The sequence below is a fragment of the Orbicella faveolata genome, unplaced genomic scaffold (assembly GCF_042242905.1).
Source record: "Orbicella faveolata isolate gen_17 unplaced genomic scaffold, um_ofav_v1 contig_37, whole genome shotgun sequence".
Classification (NCBI taxonomy): domain Eukaryota; kingdom Metazoa; phylum Cnidaria; class Anthozoa; order Scleractinia; family Merulinidae; genus Orbicella; species Orbicella faveolata.
The window spans coordinates 2,862,501-2,879,118 of record NW_028301566.1 but is presented as its reverse complement, the minus strand read 5'-3'; the positions used below and the strand labels follow the sequence as shown (position 1 = coordinate 2,879,118).

General features: G+C 38.5%; 2 protein-coding genes across 2 annotated transcripts in view; both read left to right on the top strand.

Annotated features, from left to right (window-relative positions):
* The window catches only part of LOC149101619 (uncharacterized), a 41,557-nt gene extending 32,240 nt beyond the window's left edge, over positions 1-9,317 (top strand). The window contains exons 15-20 of the mRNA XM_089275748.1: positions 955-1,023; positions 1,667-1,738; positions 2,217-2,288; positions 4,335-4,344; positions 4,963-5,032; positions 7,786-9,317. Coding sequence (XP_089131874.1) covers positions 955-1,023; positions 1,667-1,738; positions 2,217-2,288; positions 4,335-4,344; positions 4,963-5,032; positions 7,786-9,317 — 1,825 coding nt within the window. The remainder of the gene's footprint in view (positions 1-954; positions 1,024-1,666; positions 1,739-2,216; positions 2,289-4,334; positions 4,345-4,962; positions 5,033-7,785) is intronic.
* A 292-nt stretch (positions 9,318-9,609) lies between these two features.
* The window catches only part of LOC149101618 (uncharacterized), a 7,072-nt gene continuing 63 nt past the window's right edge, over positions 9,610-16,618 (top strand). Inside the window, exons 1-6 of the mRNA XM_089275728.1 lie at positions 9,610-9,662; positions 10,272-10,420; positions 11,073-11,165; positions 12,145-12,270; positions 13,568-13,626; positions 16,008-16,618. The exon at positions 16,008-16,618 is cut by the window's right edge and continues 63 nt beyond it. Of these exons, the coding sequence (XP_089131854.1) occupies positions 10,306-10,420; positions 11,073-11,165; positions 12,145-12,270; positions 13,568-13,626; positions 16,008-16,091 (477 nt within the window). The 5' untranslated portion in view covers positions 9,610-9,662; positions 10,272-10,305 and the 3' untranslated portion in view covers positions 16,092-16,618. The remainder of the gene's footprint in view (positions 9,663-10,271; positions 10,421-11,072; positions 11,166-12,144; positions 12,271-13,567; positions 13,627-16,007) is intronic.

Here is a 16,618-nt window from a genome sequence, read left to right as displayed (position 1 = left end):
TAGAAGTCGGTTGAGCTGCCTTTATGTCTGAACCAAAAAAAATATGAACAGGTTATATCGCAACCATTTCACTGCCATGTGAGCCTGCCACGCACGCCACGACAAAATGCGAAATAAATGAAATAAATCAAACAACACTTTCTTCCTACCGAGTCTCTGGCTGTTTATCAGCTTCCCATATATATAGTGCCAAAATAATCAACATCTGCTGAATACAAAAGTGTTATTCACTTGAAATTGTATTTTATTTACGGCTTCCTTGTTGCACTTCCCAGTTCGCACAACACTCGCGTACACACCACGATGTATTTCCTCTTAGGCGCTCATCTTGACTCTCGTGAACATCGTCTTCCTCTGACTCTGAACTGTCTCGCATAGGTTCAAAAGAATAAGGCTCGATCTCAGCCATAATGCAAGCTAAATGCAGGTTCGACTCAAGATCGTTTCTTCACAAATTTTGTTGACGTGAAAAAAAAAATGCATTTGCGTGGTGACGTCACAACATGGCGGCGGGTATTCCTTTTATGGAAGTAACCGGAAGGAAAGATGTCCAAAATGGCGGACGTTCAATTTTGAAAAAATGACCACGGGTTTTGTACTCTTTTCGTCACTTTCGATAGGTAAAATTCACTTTTTCTTGCTTTTTACTACAAATCTAAGCTATTTCAATAGTTTTAAGCTCCCATTTAAAATACGACTGCTAGCCTTCCGTTCTCCTTTAAGACATTTATTCAACATTGAGCACACCAGAATTAATCAACTAATTCTTTGCATGCTGTATAGGGAAAAAATGACGAACAAAAATGATGAACAAGGAGCACAACAGCCAGATATTTACAATTTCGGACTGTAGTAATCATACCTAGTTGTGGTAACTTGGTCAGTTATTGACATTTTCAATCATTTTTTTATTTTATTTTATTTTATATTATTTTATTTTATTTTCTTCGAAAGGATGCTGATTAAAAACAGTTTGACATTTATTGGAAACGATATTTTTGCTGAAACTCCTCTGCATTCTTTGTAAGTAGCAGACTTGGTACAACCCTAGAGAAAACTGTTGAAACAGTTTTATCAATGTGTTATCTGCACGCGATACCACGATGTAATCAAACCACATCAAAGTCGCTCTCCTCTCCTAACCCCATTCAATGTCGCTTTGGTTTGAAAACCAACGGATCGTACAGTTCTTGTGTTATCCAAAACAACTTTGAAAGAGGCGAGGAGGAGAGAAAACCGACACTTATTAACGAGGTTTTGGATTTTAGTTAGTGCAACAGAAAAACGAAAGATTTTCTTTTTTCAATTTGTCTCAACTAGTTTTGTCCTTGGTTGTAGTATTTAAAGCACTTAAAGCTTAAACTAGGGTGTTTTCGCCACATATACGGACAAAGGTCAACAGGAAAACGGAAACATGACTATTGTGGCAGTTATTGTTAAAGTTCAACTTAATAGGCCAGATGAGTAACGAGAGCCTAGACAAGATACTTGGGGTTTGACGTGGACGATCACGAACTAAATAAAATTCAGCATTCAGTAATAGGTAGACGAAATCTCACCTCTCAGTGGTTACGTCATTATTAATCCCAACTTACATAAAACTGCTGGGATCTGCCAGTTCAAAAGCAAATGTAGTTAGCATGAGCATATGTTTTTCTTGGTATAGGTTCCTCCACGGCAATGCAATCAAAACTGTCGAAAGTAAAGCCTTTAAGGGACTCAGTGACCTCAAGTTACTGTAAGTATTGTGGCAGCTTGAGGAAATTCGAAGGTGGCGAAATTAAATAACTCAAATTATGTCAGACGACGTCAGGTTACGTCATAACTGACAAAAATATGTCATCTTAAAAAGCAAGTTTACGGCTATCTGTTCAAAGCAAAGTGTCTTAGGTATGTCTTATTACAACGAAAACCCACGGAAGGGGTTCCCTGTACTAAAGTAGAGTTGGCGGTGTGCGGGTACGTCAGAGGGTTGGAGTTGAATAATTTAAAAACTAAATTAAACAATAGATCAAGTTAGAAGATATAATCCAAACAAAACTCACTTGTCTACGTTTCGCATGCAGAACATTTCTTTCATCACTGTAACAGATTTTGTTGTATTAGGCTATTGAGGTCATTGAAATAACAACATTAAATACATTATAAAACATGAAAATATATTGGCATTATAAAGGCAGTTGACGATCAACAATTGTTGCTTTTCTTTTTTTCAGTACTGTATTTGATAACCCATTTAGCTCGTTACCAGATGGGATATTTGACGAAATGAAATCCGATAGCGAAGTGTAAGTAAAGATATAACATCAGCAGAGAAATCACTAATATTCAGTGGTTTTAATATTACTTATTACATTGCCATGTCTCTCAAATTCAAGAACACGATTGCCTAAAATCACAGTCTAGATTTTCGCCAGACAAGCATCATGCTAATTCGACACCAAAATGGTAACCACCATAACCTGCGATCACCTCAAAAAGCGCCTAATCGCAGGTTTCAACGACCACGAACCAGTTACATCAAACGATTTTCAAAGAGTAGGCCATTTCCATGTCATATTTTGCCCCTGTTTCAAAACGAGTCTATGTGCAAAACCTTTCTTATGAAAATGACTTTGATTTGCATGAAAATGAACCTGTAGGTGGATCTCATTTTCATATGAATTGTTTCGCATGTAGACTCGTTTTGACACAGAGGCAAAAGACAATTCGGAAATGGCCTATTGAAGGTTCCTTGTTTGGCTATATAATAAACATCTTATTAACCGAGTTTGGTCAGTCTGTATGTGCTAATCTTGGTCACGGTCATGAGTATAGACCTCACTGCCGTCTTTATTCACTTCCTCGGTCAAATTCTCTTACACAGACCTCAAACTGGGTTAATACAAAGTAACGGGTTTGCTGCATTGTATCGCCATCTTCGCATGGTTCTGCTTACGAAGGAGACAATGTTATACCATGGCAATGCAGTGTGGCGAAGTTTCGTGGCGACGAGAATATAGTTTCTTCCTACCAGCCGCAAATGAATGGGGTTATCGCATTGATGAGTTTATGAGTTTAAAACTTCAATATATCCGGAAGGTTTTTTTTTTAACATGGTTTGAACTTTGTGCACAGCACGTTATAAATATTTAAAATTCTGCTTAGTCTCCATTTGTTTTACCTAAACATTACCAAAGTTAAGTCACCTGAAAAGAGAATGCTGCTCTGCCAGTTTCTAAACCGGTGCCGAAAGCGAGTAGTGAGTTTATCCACCCGTGCAAGGATGAGTATCCTGGATAAAACATTACAGTAATCGTGAACAAAACACATCCATGTGAGAGGCGCGGTGGCCTCATGGTTAGTGCGCTCGTCTCGGTTCGAGCCCTGGCCGGGGACATTGTGTTGTGTTCTTGGGCAAGACACTCTACTCTCACAGTGCCTCTCTCCACCCAGGTGTATAAATGGGTACCGGCGAACTTAATGCCGGGGGTAACCCTGCGATGGACTAGCATCCCATCCAGGGGGAGTAGAAATACTCCTAGTCGCTTCGTGCTACAGGAACCGGGATAAGCTCCGGCCTGATGGGCCAGTTGGCTCGCATGCAGACTTTACCTTTTACCTACCTACTTAAGGTTTTCGCGCCAGATTATATTAGGACCATGAGGAAAAAGTAGATCTTTGCAACTACTATTGAAATCCACAAAGAAAAATGGGGGCAGCCTTGCAACCTTTGGAAGTCTGCATCCTATGCCCTTAAGCGTATTAGGAGTATTCGGCAGTACCTCGATCAAGCAAGCACGGAAAAATTGGTACACGTCTTTGTATCATATCATCGAAGTTGGACTATTGTAATGGTGTCTTGTTCGGTCTCCCCGATAAAGAGAACTCCAAACTCCAACGCATTCAGAACTCATCGTCGTCATCATAATTCCTTATAGCCCTTAGTAGGGCATAGGGCCGCATTCAGATCTCAGCTACCTGATTAATTACAAAACCAAGGAAAATGGAACACAACACTCCAATTCTTCGTAGCTACACTGGCTGCCTGTGCATAAACGTATCGCCTTTTAAGATTCTTCTCATTACCTACAAGGTTTTAAATGGTCTCGCTCCTAAGTACTTAGCCAATTTGCTAATATTATAGACAACGTCCCGTCAAACGCCACTGACAACCTGCGACTGTACAGACTGGTGTTTAGCACAAAAAAACTATGGTGGTCGCGCTTTTTCATCTTGTGCACCCACACTTTGGAATGACCTTCCGCTAGTCGTGAGAAGCGCCTCGTTCGTTGATATTTTCAAAAACTTTTTTGTTTAATCTTTCAAGCATGCCAATCTTGTTTTTTGTTTAGTTTTTACGTTGTAATTAATTATTGTAAAGGACCCTTGATCCTAATTATCACTATTTTTTGTAAGACCCTTGAGATTTTTGATGTAATGCGCTAGAAATGAATCATTAATTATTAATATATATGTGTTCGAGATAATTAGCCTTGAATCTCAACAAAAATGCTGACATCAGCATTTTTCTGAAAAAAGAAGGAAAGGATATCTTTCACAGATTTACATACAGAAAAACAAACACTTTTACAAAGATCTTAAGACTACATAGTAAATGGTCAAATAAAAACCACGTCTAGTATGTTTTTAATAACAAAATCGTTGCTAGAGCGCTTTTAGCGTTTCTGACAGCCTTCTTCTGGTTCAGCTAAAGTACAGTCTAAATACACCGAATGCAAATATGGCAGACAACTCGGTCGGCGCCCGGCACGAGTCGCATGAAAGCGAGGCTAGTAAGGCTTTGATGTTTAGTTCTGACAATGCTTCCCCAGAAAAGTCTTGCTTCGTCGTCGATTTGGTCCGTTTTTTTCTCGCCCTCCTTACGAGCTTTTGTGTCGTTCCTGATTACCACCAGAGGGGTGGGAAATCTTCCACAGAAGAGAAAGTGTTTTTTTTTTGTTTGTTTGTTTGTTTTTCCAGATTCCCCGTTCGCCTCTGAGGGAAAGCAGTGGAAGGAAAGGAGCTTACGATCGCCGAAGGAACTGTTTAAGTTAGTTTGTTACATTTCAGGCCTGAAGATCTTAGAAAATGTGTAAGCGATCGCATTTAGCTTCAAGCCGTTGTCATTTGGCTCAATGCTTTCACTGGTTTCAACGAAGGGGGAAGTTGAAGATCATTCGCTTGGTTATCGCACCGTAGTATTTTTTTCTTGCGATTCCGTGCGAGTGGACGCGGACGTAAACAACTTCTTCTTTTAAAACCCTCAAGAAGAGCTTTTTATCTTTACCGTGGGGAAGGTACTGGCCATGGAACTCATGTTGGAACACCACCAGACCCCCCATAAGCCCGTCTTTAAAACGATTTTCTAAAATCTTCTAGCCTGACCTGTAACAAACAAACTTTAGTTTCCGCGGCTATCGTGAACTACTCTTACTCGTCTCAACGAATTGCATTGATCCACTATTTTCCCTTAGAGGCGAACGGTGAAACATTTTTATTCCTTCTCGTGTCATTCAGAAACACAGCAACTCGTAGGGACAGCGAAATAAAACAGACCACATATGCATCGACGACGAAGCAAGACTTTTCTGGGGAGGTATTGTCAAAACAAAAACTAAAAGCCTGACTAGTCTCGCTTTTATGCAGCTTGTTCCGGGCGCCGACCGAGTGGTCCGCCATATCTGCATTCGGTGTATAGCTTTTACTCAAAACCAGAAACTAATCATATGTGGCACAGGCTTGCCGCGTCCATTAGATAACATAAAAAAGAGGGTAACCACGCGTTTTTCTAAAGTTAAGTGAATTGTTTGTTTTATTTTACGGTGCCCGTTACAACTTTCTTGTCACTTCCCTAGTAAATAAAACATTGTTTTGCGCGCAAACTAGGCCATCTACAGGCACAGGTCACCCAAGCCTAAATAAGAGTTTGTGCCGTGAGTTTGTATGGAGAACAATGATTGAAATATAAGAGTTTGTATGGAAATTAGGAGATGACATTTAATTCGTTCAATGTATGGGTAATTTACCGAATAAAGACTCTTGAACATTCAATGTTGTCATTTTATCCCATCCTGGAGAGTTTAAGCGAGATTTGAGCGAATTTTGATATATTTGTCCTACGGTGTTATAATAAGAGCCCAGGTAGGAAACTGCAGCCAGTTTGGCGACAAAACCCTCTTCGGTAACAAGTCAAATTTGAACACAAGAATAGCATATACTCACAATGTTTCTAGCTGAACTCACAAGATAAGGCCTGTACTTTCTCTCTCTACAGTCCATTGAAGTGCACATTCAGTTTTCACCGTGTTAGCTGGGCAAAAAGTTGAAATATGACCGCAAAAATAGCGGGAAATGATGCTTGTAACTCCCAAGTTGATCAGTTTGCTGTCGTCACCGCTCGGCCGAGACTGGTAACCTGTCATTTACCACCTCACGGGTAGAGGGCACGGAATTTTGACCTTACAAACTTTGTCTCACATGTCTGCCCGTCAGAAGAACTTTTTGAGTTCAGCGAGAAATATTGTGAGTAAATACTGTTGGAGGAGGAATTTGAAGGTGCATCCTGTCTAATTCCGTGATGGATTTCAAAACGTTCCCCTGATCAACTGATCAACTTGGGAGTTACGAGCATCATTTTCCGCTATTTATGCGGTCATATTTCAACTTTTTGCCCAGCTAACACGGTGAAAACTGAATGCGCACTTCATTGGACTGCAGAGAGAGAAAGTATAGGCCTTGCCTTGTGAGTTCAGCGAGAAATATTGTGAGTATATGCTATTTTTGTGTGCAAATTTGACTCGTTTCTGAGGAGTGTTTTGTCGCCAAACTGGCTGCAGTTTCCAAACATGTCTCTTATTATAACACCGTAGGACAAATATATCAAAATTCGCTCAGATCTCGTTTAAACTCTGCAGGATGAGATAAAATGACAACGTTGAATGTTCAAGGGTCTTTATTCGGTAAATTACCTATACATTGAACGAATTAAATGTCATCTCCTAATTTCCATACAAACTCTTATATTTCAACCATTGTTCTCCATAAAAACTCAAGGTACAAACTCTTATATTACGCTTGGGTGACCTGTACTGTAGGTATATATTTACAGTTGGATTCCAGTATAATTTAAGCGATTGCTTGACAAACACACGCAACTTTGACATCCAAAAACCAAGACTAATTTTTAATGATATTCAGTCACACGTTTTCCCACGGTTTACTAGGTTGTCTGTGTAATGTGGAAGCGTGTTTACTTTAAGCTTGGTCTGTGTCTAGACGTTTACCATATTCTTCATTTCATATTAGACGTCTGCACGTAGGTTAAACAAATTTTTATATTTCATCGAATCAAAAGCGAAAATAGTACAGCGGAGTTAACAAATAATTACTCTGCATTTTGTGTCCTCTTTGGCTGAGAGCATACACCCAGAGCCCGTGGACTCCTGATATAGTCAATTTAATTGAATATTCAACATCTACCCGTAATTGCTTTGTTGCAGCAGACATGGCGTCATTGGGCTACGCACTGTCACTTGTGTTGGGAGAAGGAAATTTGAGATATCCCACAATTACCGAAAATAGAGCTTTAGAGGCTACAAATGTGAAACGAAACAAATACCTAGTTTGTGTTAACCGTCCCAGCCTTTGGCTCTATAACCTTCGGCCTTAATCCTGCTAAATCTCATATCCAGTAATTTTGAATAAAAGTATACACATTTGATGCTATTTTGCTATTTAACTGACTGAGATTTGTCCACACTTATAGTTTTAAATAGATTCATTAATTATTTTTCCTTTCATCAGGAACTCAATCGAATGTGACCGCTGGTTATCGTGCATGCAGATGCCTGCGCAATTTATATCGCTTGGATCGTTTTGGAGCCTGTTCAGCCTGTCCCGCCTATGGTTTTGTCTGTGAGAACGATACAGCGATACTTGCGCCGAATTACTTCTGGAAATGGTCTGACCAAACTCTGAAGGAGCGTTATGGGAGCTTTGTTAACAACATCCACACTTTTGGACCTGAATACAACAACACCTTTTCCACGTTTACGGCTTCACTACCAAAACCAATAAAATGTCCTCATGCCAATTCCTGCAAGGGAGGGATTAACTCAGAATGCCAAAAAGGATATAAAGGGATCTTGTGTGCTTCTTGTACAAACGGCTTTTACTTCCGATTTAACAACTGTCTGAAATGTCCACGGTTAACTGTCACAATAATTTCATCCATTTTGTTGGTTGTACTCTTTGTTGCTGTGTTTCTGATGGTTCTTTGGGGAGACTCGAAGCAGACTGAGAATGATCGAACCATTGCAGATATCATCATGTCCTGCTTTAAAATAGTGATTGGATTTTACCAAGTTAGTGCCGGTATCTTCTCGGCGTTGGCGAGAGTTCGATGGCCGGTAGCTTTGATCTCTATGGAAAAATGTCTCAACTTGTTCGAAGGAAATATTTTGCAGTTTGCCCCATTAAGCTGCATTCATTCTCAATTGCGGATGGATCAGTTTGCCAAATTCCTAGGGATCATTTCTCTGAATGTTGTTGTTTTCATAATTCTTCTTTATCTTTTCCTCAAAAAGAGATACGTCAAAACGAAGGTGGATATTCCTGATAGCGAGAAACTACGTGCAGTTTCAAGTTTGAAGAAATCCTGCTATCGGAACATTTTTCTGTTTCTACTGACTTCTTACTCGACAACAAGTAAAACAATTATTCAAACTCTGCCTCTTCCTGGCGCATGTGTAGAGACGTGTTTCACAGATGAAAAGGGTCAATGTAATTTCTTCCTGAGAGCGGACTACTCCATACAATGTTTTACTCCTCGTCACAACTTTTTCTGGCCCATTGCTGCTGTGTTTGCATTTTATCCTTTGGGATTTCCTCTTCTGGTGTTGTCTCTCATGTACAAATACCGTGAGTCACAGGAAGAAGAAGAAATTTCTTTTGGCTTGAAAGTTTTCTTTGAAAACTATAAGAAGAAATTTTGGTTCTGGGAGATAACAGAGATGTATCGTAAGCTAATTCTTATTTCACTGGTGTTTCTTTTCGGATCTGAAAGTCCCTCTCAAATTAGCTTCACTATGTTAACAGTGAGCGCATTTGGAGTAGCGTACACCTTCTTTCGACCAATAAAAGGAAAGTTTGAAGATCGACTGCAAACGTTTGTGCTGTGGGTCATTTTCTTTGATGTTTGCCTTGGTGTAGTATATACAAACTGGAGACCAGACCACCAGGACCAGATGCAGAACGACTCCGTCGTTTTGAATGTCATTTTTGTGCTCCTTAACGCCTCTGTGTTGTTATTTGCCATTGGTAAGTGCATGGGCTAAAGCCGTATTCTTATTGGACCTTATTAGTAGTTTTAGGTACCATTCACTTTCTTTGTCAGTTTTAACTATGTTCGAGCCGTTTTTTTTTTAATTGATAAAATCCAAGATAAGGAAAAAATAAGAAGGCGGCAGTTCCTAAATAATATGTAGAGTTTACTTCTGGCAAAATTAACAATCGCACAATCACCACTGTTTCTTTCGTATTCTCTTACCTTTGATCAAAGAGATTGCCAAAGTAATTTCCGTTAGTTTCGAGCCATCGTTTTAAAGGTATTAATGCAATGCGAAATATGATTATTAGTGTACAGGCAGTGATAGATCGAGACTCGCTGGTAGGAAATTGAGGTACGGCATAACGCATATTTTCTGTATAAAATAATTTGACCGCTTTTGTGGTTTAAGCGCTTGTTCAAACCTGGAAAGTGTAGAATTTAAACAGAAAAGAGAAGAGAAGAGAGAGAGAGATGCATGATACTGGCGTTATTTGTTTAAGAGTACAAGAGCCATTCAGTTCAGTTTTCTGTTAGCACAGTTGCCATCGATTTAGGCCCTTCAGTGATTTAAGTAAAGGTAAAAATAAAAGTAAAACGGAAGGAATTCTGGTATTTATGCTCACATGACGACTTCTTGTAAGTGTGCAAGTTTAGGTAAATATTGTAACAAAGATTCCCCTTCAAAATTATAAAGTCGAATTCCAATATTGTATCACTTTTAAAATTACCTGAACAGTGCTTGTCTTTGTGAAATATTGTCAGCCAGCTATTCTAAAAAACATTTTTCGGTGAGCATGTCGGACACCACAGTGCAAACTTCAACCGCGTTTCATGCTACACTTATCGCGTTCCTTGTTATATATCTCACCAAAGGAGATGAGGCAGGTTTCCTAGTATCAAAGTTAATACACGAAGCAGTCGAAAGTTTGCAGTTTAAGATATCCTTAATTTGTTCTGACAGGTTTGGATACCAGGCTGTGGATTTTAAAACAAAAATGTTGTTAACCAATCAACAGTTCCTTGTTCTCGCACTTTGCCTGGCTCTCCACGTCATCAGTAACGACGCGGGACCTCTCTCGGGAGTGGAAATTCTGCAACTGAACTTCTGCCGTAAGATTCACTCTAGTTAACTATACTGCATTATGCCCTTCTCTTTTTCCACTGGAACAGCTAAATTTAATTTAACGTAGTTCAAAGCTAAAATGATTGGCAGTTATAACAAGATAATTGGAAGTATTACTATGCAGACTTTGTTTGCTTCAGCCAAAATACGACAAAAATCGCACCGACGAGAAGAAACCCATAATAACCCAAGCCAGTTGACTAAGGAAATAATTTTCGAGCGTACACTTATTGTGACCAACGCCTATTTTTCCCATGGAATCTTATGCCTGATGAGAATAAAAACTTTAGGTGCTCTTTAGTTTTGAATTTGAGAATTTGATAACGTCACGTGAACGCACTATATAATAATAAAAAGGAAGATTTCTGTCGAAATACCGAAGTTTTCTAACCTGAAATGTAAACGCAAATAAAATTATGACAGGAATCACGGGACTTATTTTTCAGTAAATAATTGACTTTTAATGGAAACAAATATTTCACCTGGTTTCATATATTAACCTTAATTCGATTATGAGCAAAAAATGAAAGAAATCGGTTTTTTTCAGCTTTTACCAGCCGATGCTCGAGTACGCTGATAGCTTCTCCTAAAAGCAATTCCATTTTCAGTTTTTTTTTAATTATGTCATTTTTTTCACAGATCTACATGATGAAACTCCAACGATCACAATTGACCCTTGGCCATTCATACCATTTGGAAAACGTGTCATCGTCAACTTGACATTTACCCCTGGTGAGCTAACAACAAGTTTACTGAAGTGTTGTAATCGCAATATTGACTGTAACCGAAATGGCAATCAAGCTGCTTCGGCATGCCAACCCCTAACAACAACAAAAAAGCAGAAGAGAATACGAGTCTTCTATGTTCGTTGCAGCAAAATGATGAGTCTTGTGTATTTTTCTAATTGAGATTTATACACTAGCGAAGACGTTCAAATAAAGTAAACGCGACAACACACTGAGAACGACACCTACATGTAACAAAATAAGTTTTAATTTTAATTAGAATTTCGCAATTATTTATAGATCTATCTAGTGCGACTGTTTGTATTAAAACTTGCCCTAACTGAACATGTCACGAAGGCATTCAATACCAATTAGAGATACGAAAAATTGTCGCTAATGATGGGAGTTCTCGAAGTGCTTAAGGTAACCATATACCTTCGGGTGTCCTTAGCTGAAAAGATTGCCAGCGCGCTCGTTTGAAGACAAACGGCCATCGAAAACTATATAGCAAATACTCGAATCTATCGAGGACGTCCCCTACTAAAAATATTACTACCTAAAATCTTACCTTAAAACTCTGCAGTTGACACATTCTGATTAGTGAACTTTGGACTTGTATTTCAAAAATACGTTTTTTGTAGACTGTAAATCGCGCGCGTTTCAAGTTTTTGAAATATATTCTTGGGAAAATGTAGATAAAATAGTAATCAATGATTTGGCTTGAAAATTAGGGGGTTTTTTGTAAAAAAAATCGTGCTCTGAAGGGGGAAGAAGTTGGTTGTTTCATGTTGTTGTTTTGTAGCTATAGAAGACGGCTAAGAAATGTAAAACGATTCATAATGCCCGCGCAGAAGTGGTTTAATTTTGCTCAATGAATCATTTATTTGGCAACGCCATCTTGCTGCTGCTGACGTCGTGCTTTGTGAAAAGTTATCATGCCGCCCTCGCCACTTTCTCACGTGCACTTGTCTATTTCTCTCTAACAGCAGTAGACGTTTTTGCTGCGAGCATGGAGATTGAGGCGATTTCAGAATCAGGCGACCACATCATAGGAAGAAGACAGCTCAACCCCTGTTATCACTCTCCAGACTTGTGCAGTCTGCCTGCCGGTGGTAAGTAGCCTTAGAGTAAGAACTGGGTGATGCCAGTAGCCAAGGTTGATAACTGAACGCATTCTGGTCATTTGGTTATAATTAGTTATTTTGCCATCATTGATCATTATGGTCATTGAGACGAGAGTAAATGCAAAATCTAACGTAGTGGCATTTACACCTTAACCTTTGATCCAGATGGATTCTATTTCTACGGTTAATTTACAGAGGCGATAAGCTGGAAACCCTGCCTAGTGTTATGATCGTTTTTGTAGTTTATTATGCTCCTTCATTTCCGTTTTATGTATCCCGTTATTTCCAATCAAACATTTGATTGTCACAGTTTCCGGCACCATAAAAACCACAAGCAATTAATCGTTGCCCTTAAGATCATATGTAATTCAACGGAACCAAGTGCACGAGCGGTTTTTTTTTTTTTTTTAGACTGTCGAAAAAATAAATCACAGTTCACTTGGTTTTGCCTACTGTATGCCTAGAAAACGAAAATTCCATAGAAGGTTTATTCTAGCGGATAATTAATCACAAATCAGCTGATATTTAAGCAATATACCATTCTTTTATGGGTTTACCGGCGCAATAAACCATAGAAAGAGTGGTCTATTGCTTTATGAAATAATTATGAAAAAGTCTGTCAATGATAGGAAAATTAATGGTACTTTTATGATTAAGCTGCATGTATTCTCATCAATTTTCGTGAGATGAAGAGACAAACTAATCACAGCGACTGGAAGAATAAAAGCACAGACTCGGCACTAAACACAAATTCCACAGAGCCAAAGCGACATTTCGCGCTGTGAAAGTTTTAACAAAGGAAAGGAAAAGGTTATCGATGAAAGTTAGAAAGACGGTATATTTATCAGTTCAAGAGTATTCTGACGGGGAAGTGCCGGGATTCTTAGGTGGAACTGAAAAGTTTACATGTACTACAAACTTCATACGCTTGGCGAAGTGATTCAACCATAACTTTCCAAAGTTTTGCGAATGGAATAAAGTTCAGTTACAGGAAGTACTAAAATTTATTTTTAGTATTAGCATCTTCAATGTTGTTTTTCTACGTACTTACACATACACACATTTATTTGATAAGTAGGTTTAAAAGTATGCAACTGTACAGCTGATGTGGACCTACTACTACTAAGTCTACTGAAATAAGTAAAAAAAAAAGAAATTTACAATATAATTGTCATAAAGCTAAAACTAGTATACAATAATCTGTTTACACTGTATAAATTCTTTTTACACTGTTTAAATCTGTTTACACTGTTTAAATGTTGCTGCTTTAATTTTATTCCCATAGTTACTCATGTCTGGACGTATTCTGGAACAATAAACATATTCGCACAAGTCGGTTTCAAGGTAATCAATTTGTAATTATACAGTCAATTCCCTCTAAAGCGAACAATCCTCGAGACCAACATCAGCGGTCCGCCTTACAGAGATGTCACAACCTCATAGATCAGCAGCGACACAGAGCGGAAACATTTGCTAAGAAGTATTAGCAGAATTCTACTATAGTATACTAATGCAATGTTGTAATCTGATTGGCTGGGCCATTGCACACTATCAGCCATTATAAAATAACTGAAATATTACGCACGCTCTGATTAGTCAATAGTGTTGCTAAACCTATGTAATATTGTACCGGTAAACCACGATCTCCGATGTGCAATGTATGGCAGCTCTACGCGGGATGTGGAGAACTCGGAACTCCAACGATAACAAATGTAATAAACAGTTTTGCCTTTCACTGGCTGAGATATCGATAACACGAATATCTTTTCATTCAATATATACATGGAAATTTGCAAGGAAAAAAAGGACCAGAAGTTTGTTGACTTTACTTTTTTTCCACGGCAAAAATTTTAGGCCGACTCCGGTTACGTTCGAGATTAAAATTATTAAAGGAAGTTTTAAACCCTTTTTTCGTTGCTTTCGCGGTCTGTGGAGGACGAAGTCAGTTGGACTTGACTGATCAATTTGGGTTGTCCAAAAAGCAGGGAAAAGATTTCTTTCTATCAGAAATTTTGAGTTTATACTCAATGCATGCATGCATAACAAGATAAATGAATTTGGTTTCCATAAGTCTAGGAATAGCTTTCAAGCAATAGTTTTCATTTAGCAAAATACAGACAAACCTGGACTTCATAGCCTTCAGCATTAATAAAATAAATTCTGAATAAATTTCGGAAGCAGCGTTTCTGTAACTAGCCTTTATTGTATTCGCGAAACTTTGGAAATTGATCGTTAACCACTGCGTTGAATAACTTCGCCAAGCACATGAGGTTTGGACAGCTCATAAAAGCGATAGGCCACTCTTTCTATGGGTTTACCGGCGCAATAAACCACTTGTGATGATGGGAGAACACTCAAAAAGTTTGTAAATCACGAGCCGTTAGGCTCGTGATTTAGAAGCTTTTGTCGTGTTCTCGCAACATCCCGCGTGATTTATTGCGCCAGTAAACCAATAGAAAGAGTATTCTATTGCTTAATTAGTGTGCAGTGGCTTGGTGCGGCCGAGAAAATTGCGTGTCCTCGTTTTTCAGAAGTTTTGAAAGAACATTTAGAAACAAAAGAATAGACTAAATTCCTGTTTCTTGGATTAAAAAAGTCGAAAATTCTTTAAACAAAAACTGATAAGCGCGCGTACACAACTGCAAATGTCAAATTGACAATTAATTCAGTCCGCACGAATTTTCTAAGGCGTGAAGTTTAATACTGAGACAAGAAAGGTGTTGAAAGAAATTAGAGTTAGAATTCTACTAAAACAATAAGATTATTCGCTCTCGATTTCTATGAGGCGATAGTTGATTTGGCCTTCGGCCTCATCAACTATCATCTCATGGCAATCTCGACCTCATAATCTCATTAGTAATCATTGAACCTTTAAGAGACAAGTATGGCACATTTAGGGTATTTTGTTTTTCGTTGTTGCTGGGAGAAACTTATCTCTTCCGTTGACCCAGTATTGCGGTTGGAGGGACTCCAGCCATCTGATAAACTGTTTACCTTTCCTAGCCAGCGAAGCAAATCAACGAAAGAAGTGCGTTCAGTCTAGCTTGGAAATCAGACAACGTACCAAACCAGTCTCCCTTTGTGTTAAGCTAAAATTAATTAGTGATATAGCAGATCTTGACTGGATCTTGTCCCAGCCAACTCCGATAACATTCTTTCCATGGGTCAATTTTCAAGAAAAAGAAGCCTTCTCAACGATGATCATTTCCCAGGAGAAAGACTATCCAGTCAGCAAAGTTCCTTGGTGGCACAGATATTCAAAACAATGAATATTCTGGGTGCCCCGGAAACTGTACGTTTTAATCGAATTGCAAAGTTATGGGTAAGACCTTGTCACTTTTACCTGGACAATGTTTGAGCTGAGAAAAATCCTGTAATATTTGTTGGAAAGGCCTTAAGTCGGATTCGAATTAGTTGGGTTTGTAACTACATTTTGGTAGTTCAGGCGTCAAAACACAAAGACTCGACGAGTAATACTTAGGCAATTTATATTTTTCGTTGATCACGTTAACCATTCGCATAGCTTATAGAGGAAAAACACTGTCATCATTGTTTGTAGGATACATTAGTTAACAGCTTATCCACTCATACCAAACAGTATTTTGTTAATACTCGTTAATAGAACATGTTCAGTTTCATACATATTTAAATTATCTCTGATAACGCAAGTTATGACGATTGTTGTCCTTTTTTTAATTTTTCTTTTTTTTTTTCTAAATATTTAGATGACTGTCAGGATAGTAGTTCGACTTTACAACGAGGATCACATCATGTTTCTCTGCCTTGAAACAGTGGTTATGATGCGCTAGGAAACAAAGGAGATCCAGCTATTTTTAAAGCGATACGTCAAACATATAACAAGTTTCAAAATTCTCTTTCTACGTGACTTTTCAATCCTAATAAACTACAGCAGTAAAATAATTACACATCGGCCGTAGAGAGATGATTTCCTGAATTTCAACCAATTTTATTTTTCCTTTGGGGTGATAGGTTGAGGCCGACTCATCAACAAGCAGAACTTGAAGACAGATAATCTAAAATTCCTTTTAAATTCCAATCGTTTTTCTGAATATTAAGCAGTATCACCCTTTAGCGAAGTCGCGCACGAACTGGATTGTAAGTTGAACTTTGAAGCTGTGTACGCGAATGTCCTTTTTGTTTTCTAGGCAAATGAATTATCCGGCGATATTTCTAAAAAAAACTTTGGAACGTCTGCAGTACGGAATATGTCGCCATCCTGTAGACGAACTGTATCTGCCGTAAACGAATTCAAAATAAAATTAAGCTCGAGATTTTTATGAGGCAAAAGAGAATGTCTCACTTTTAGTCTGAGAAT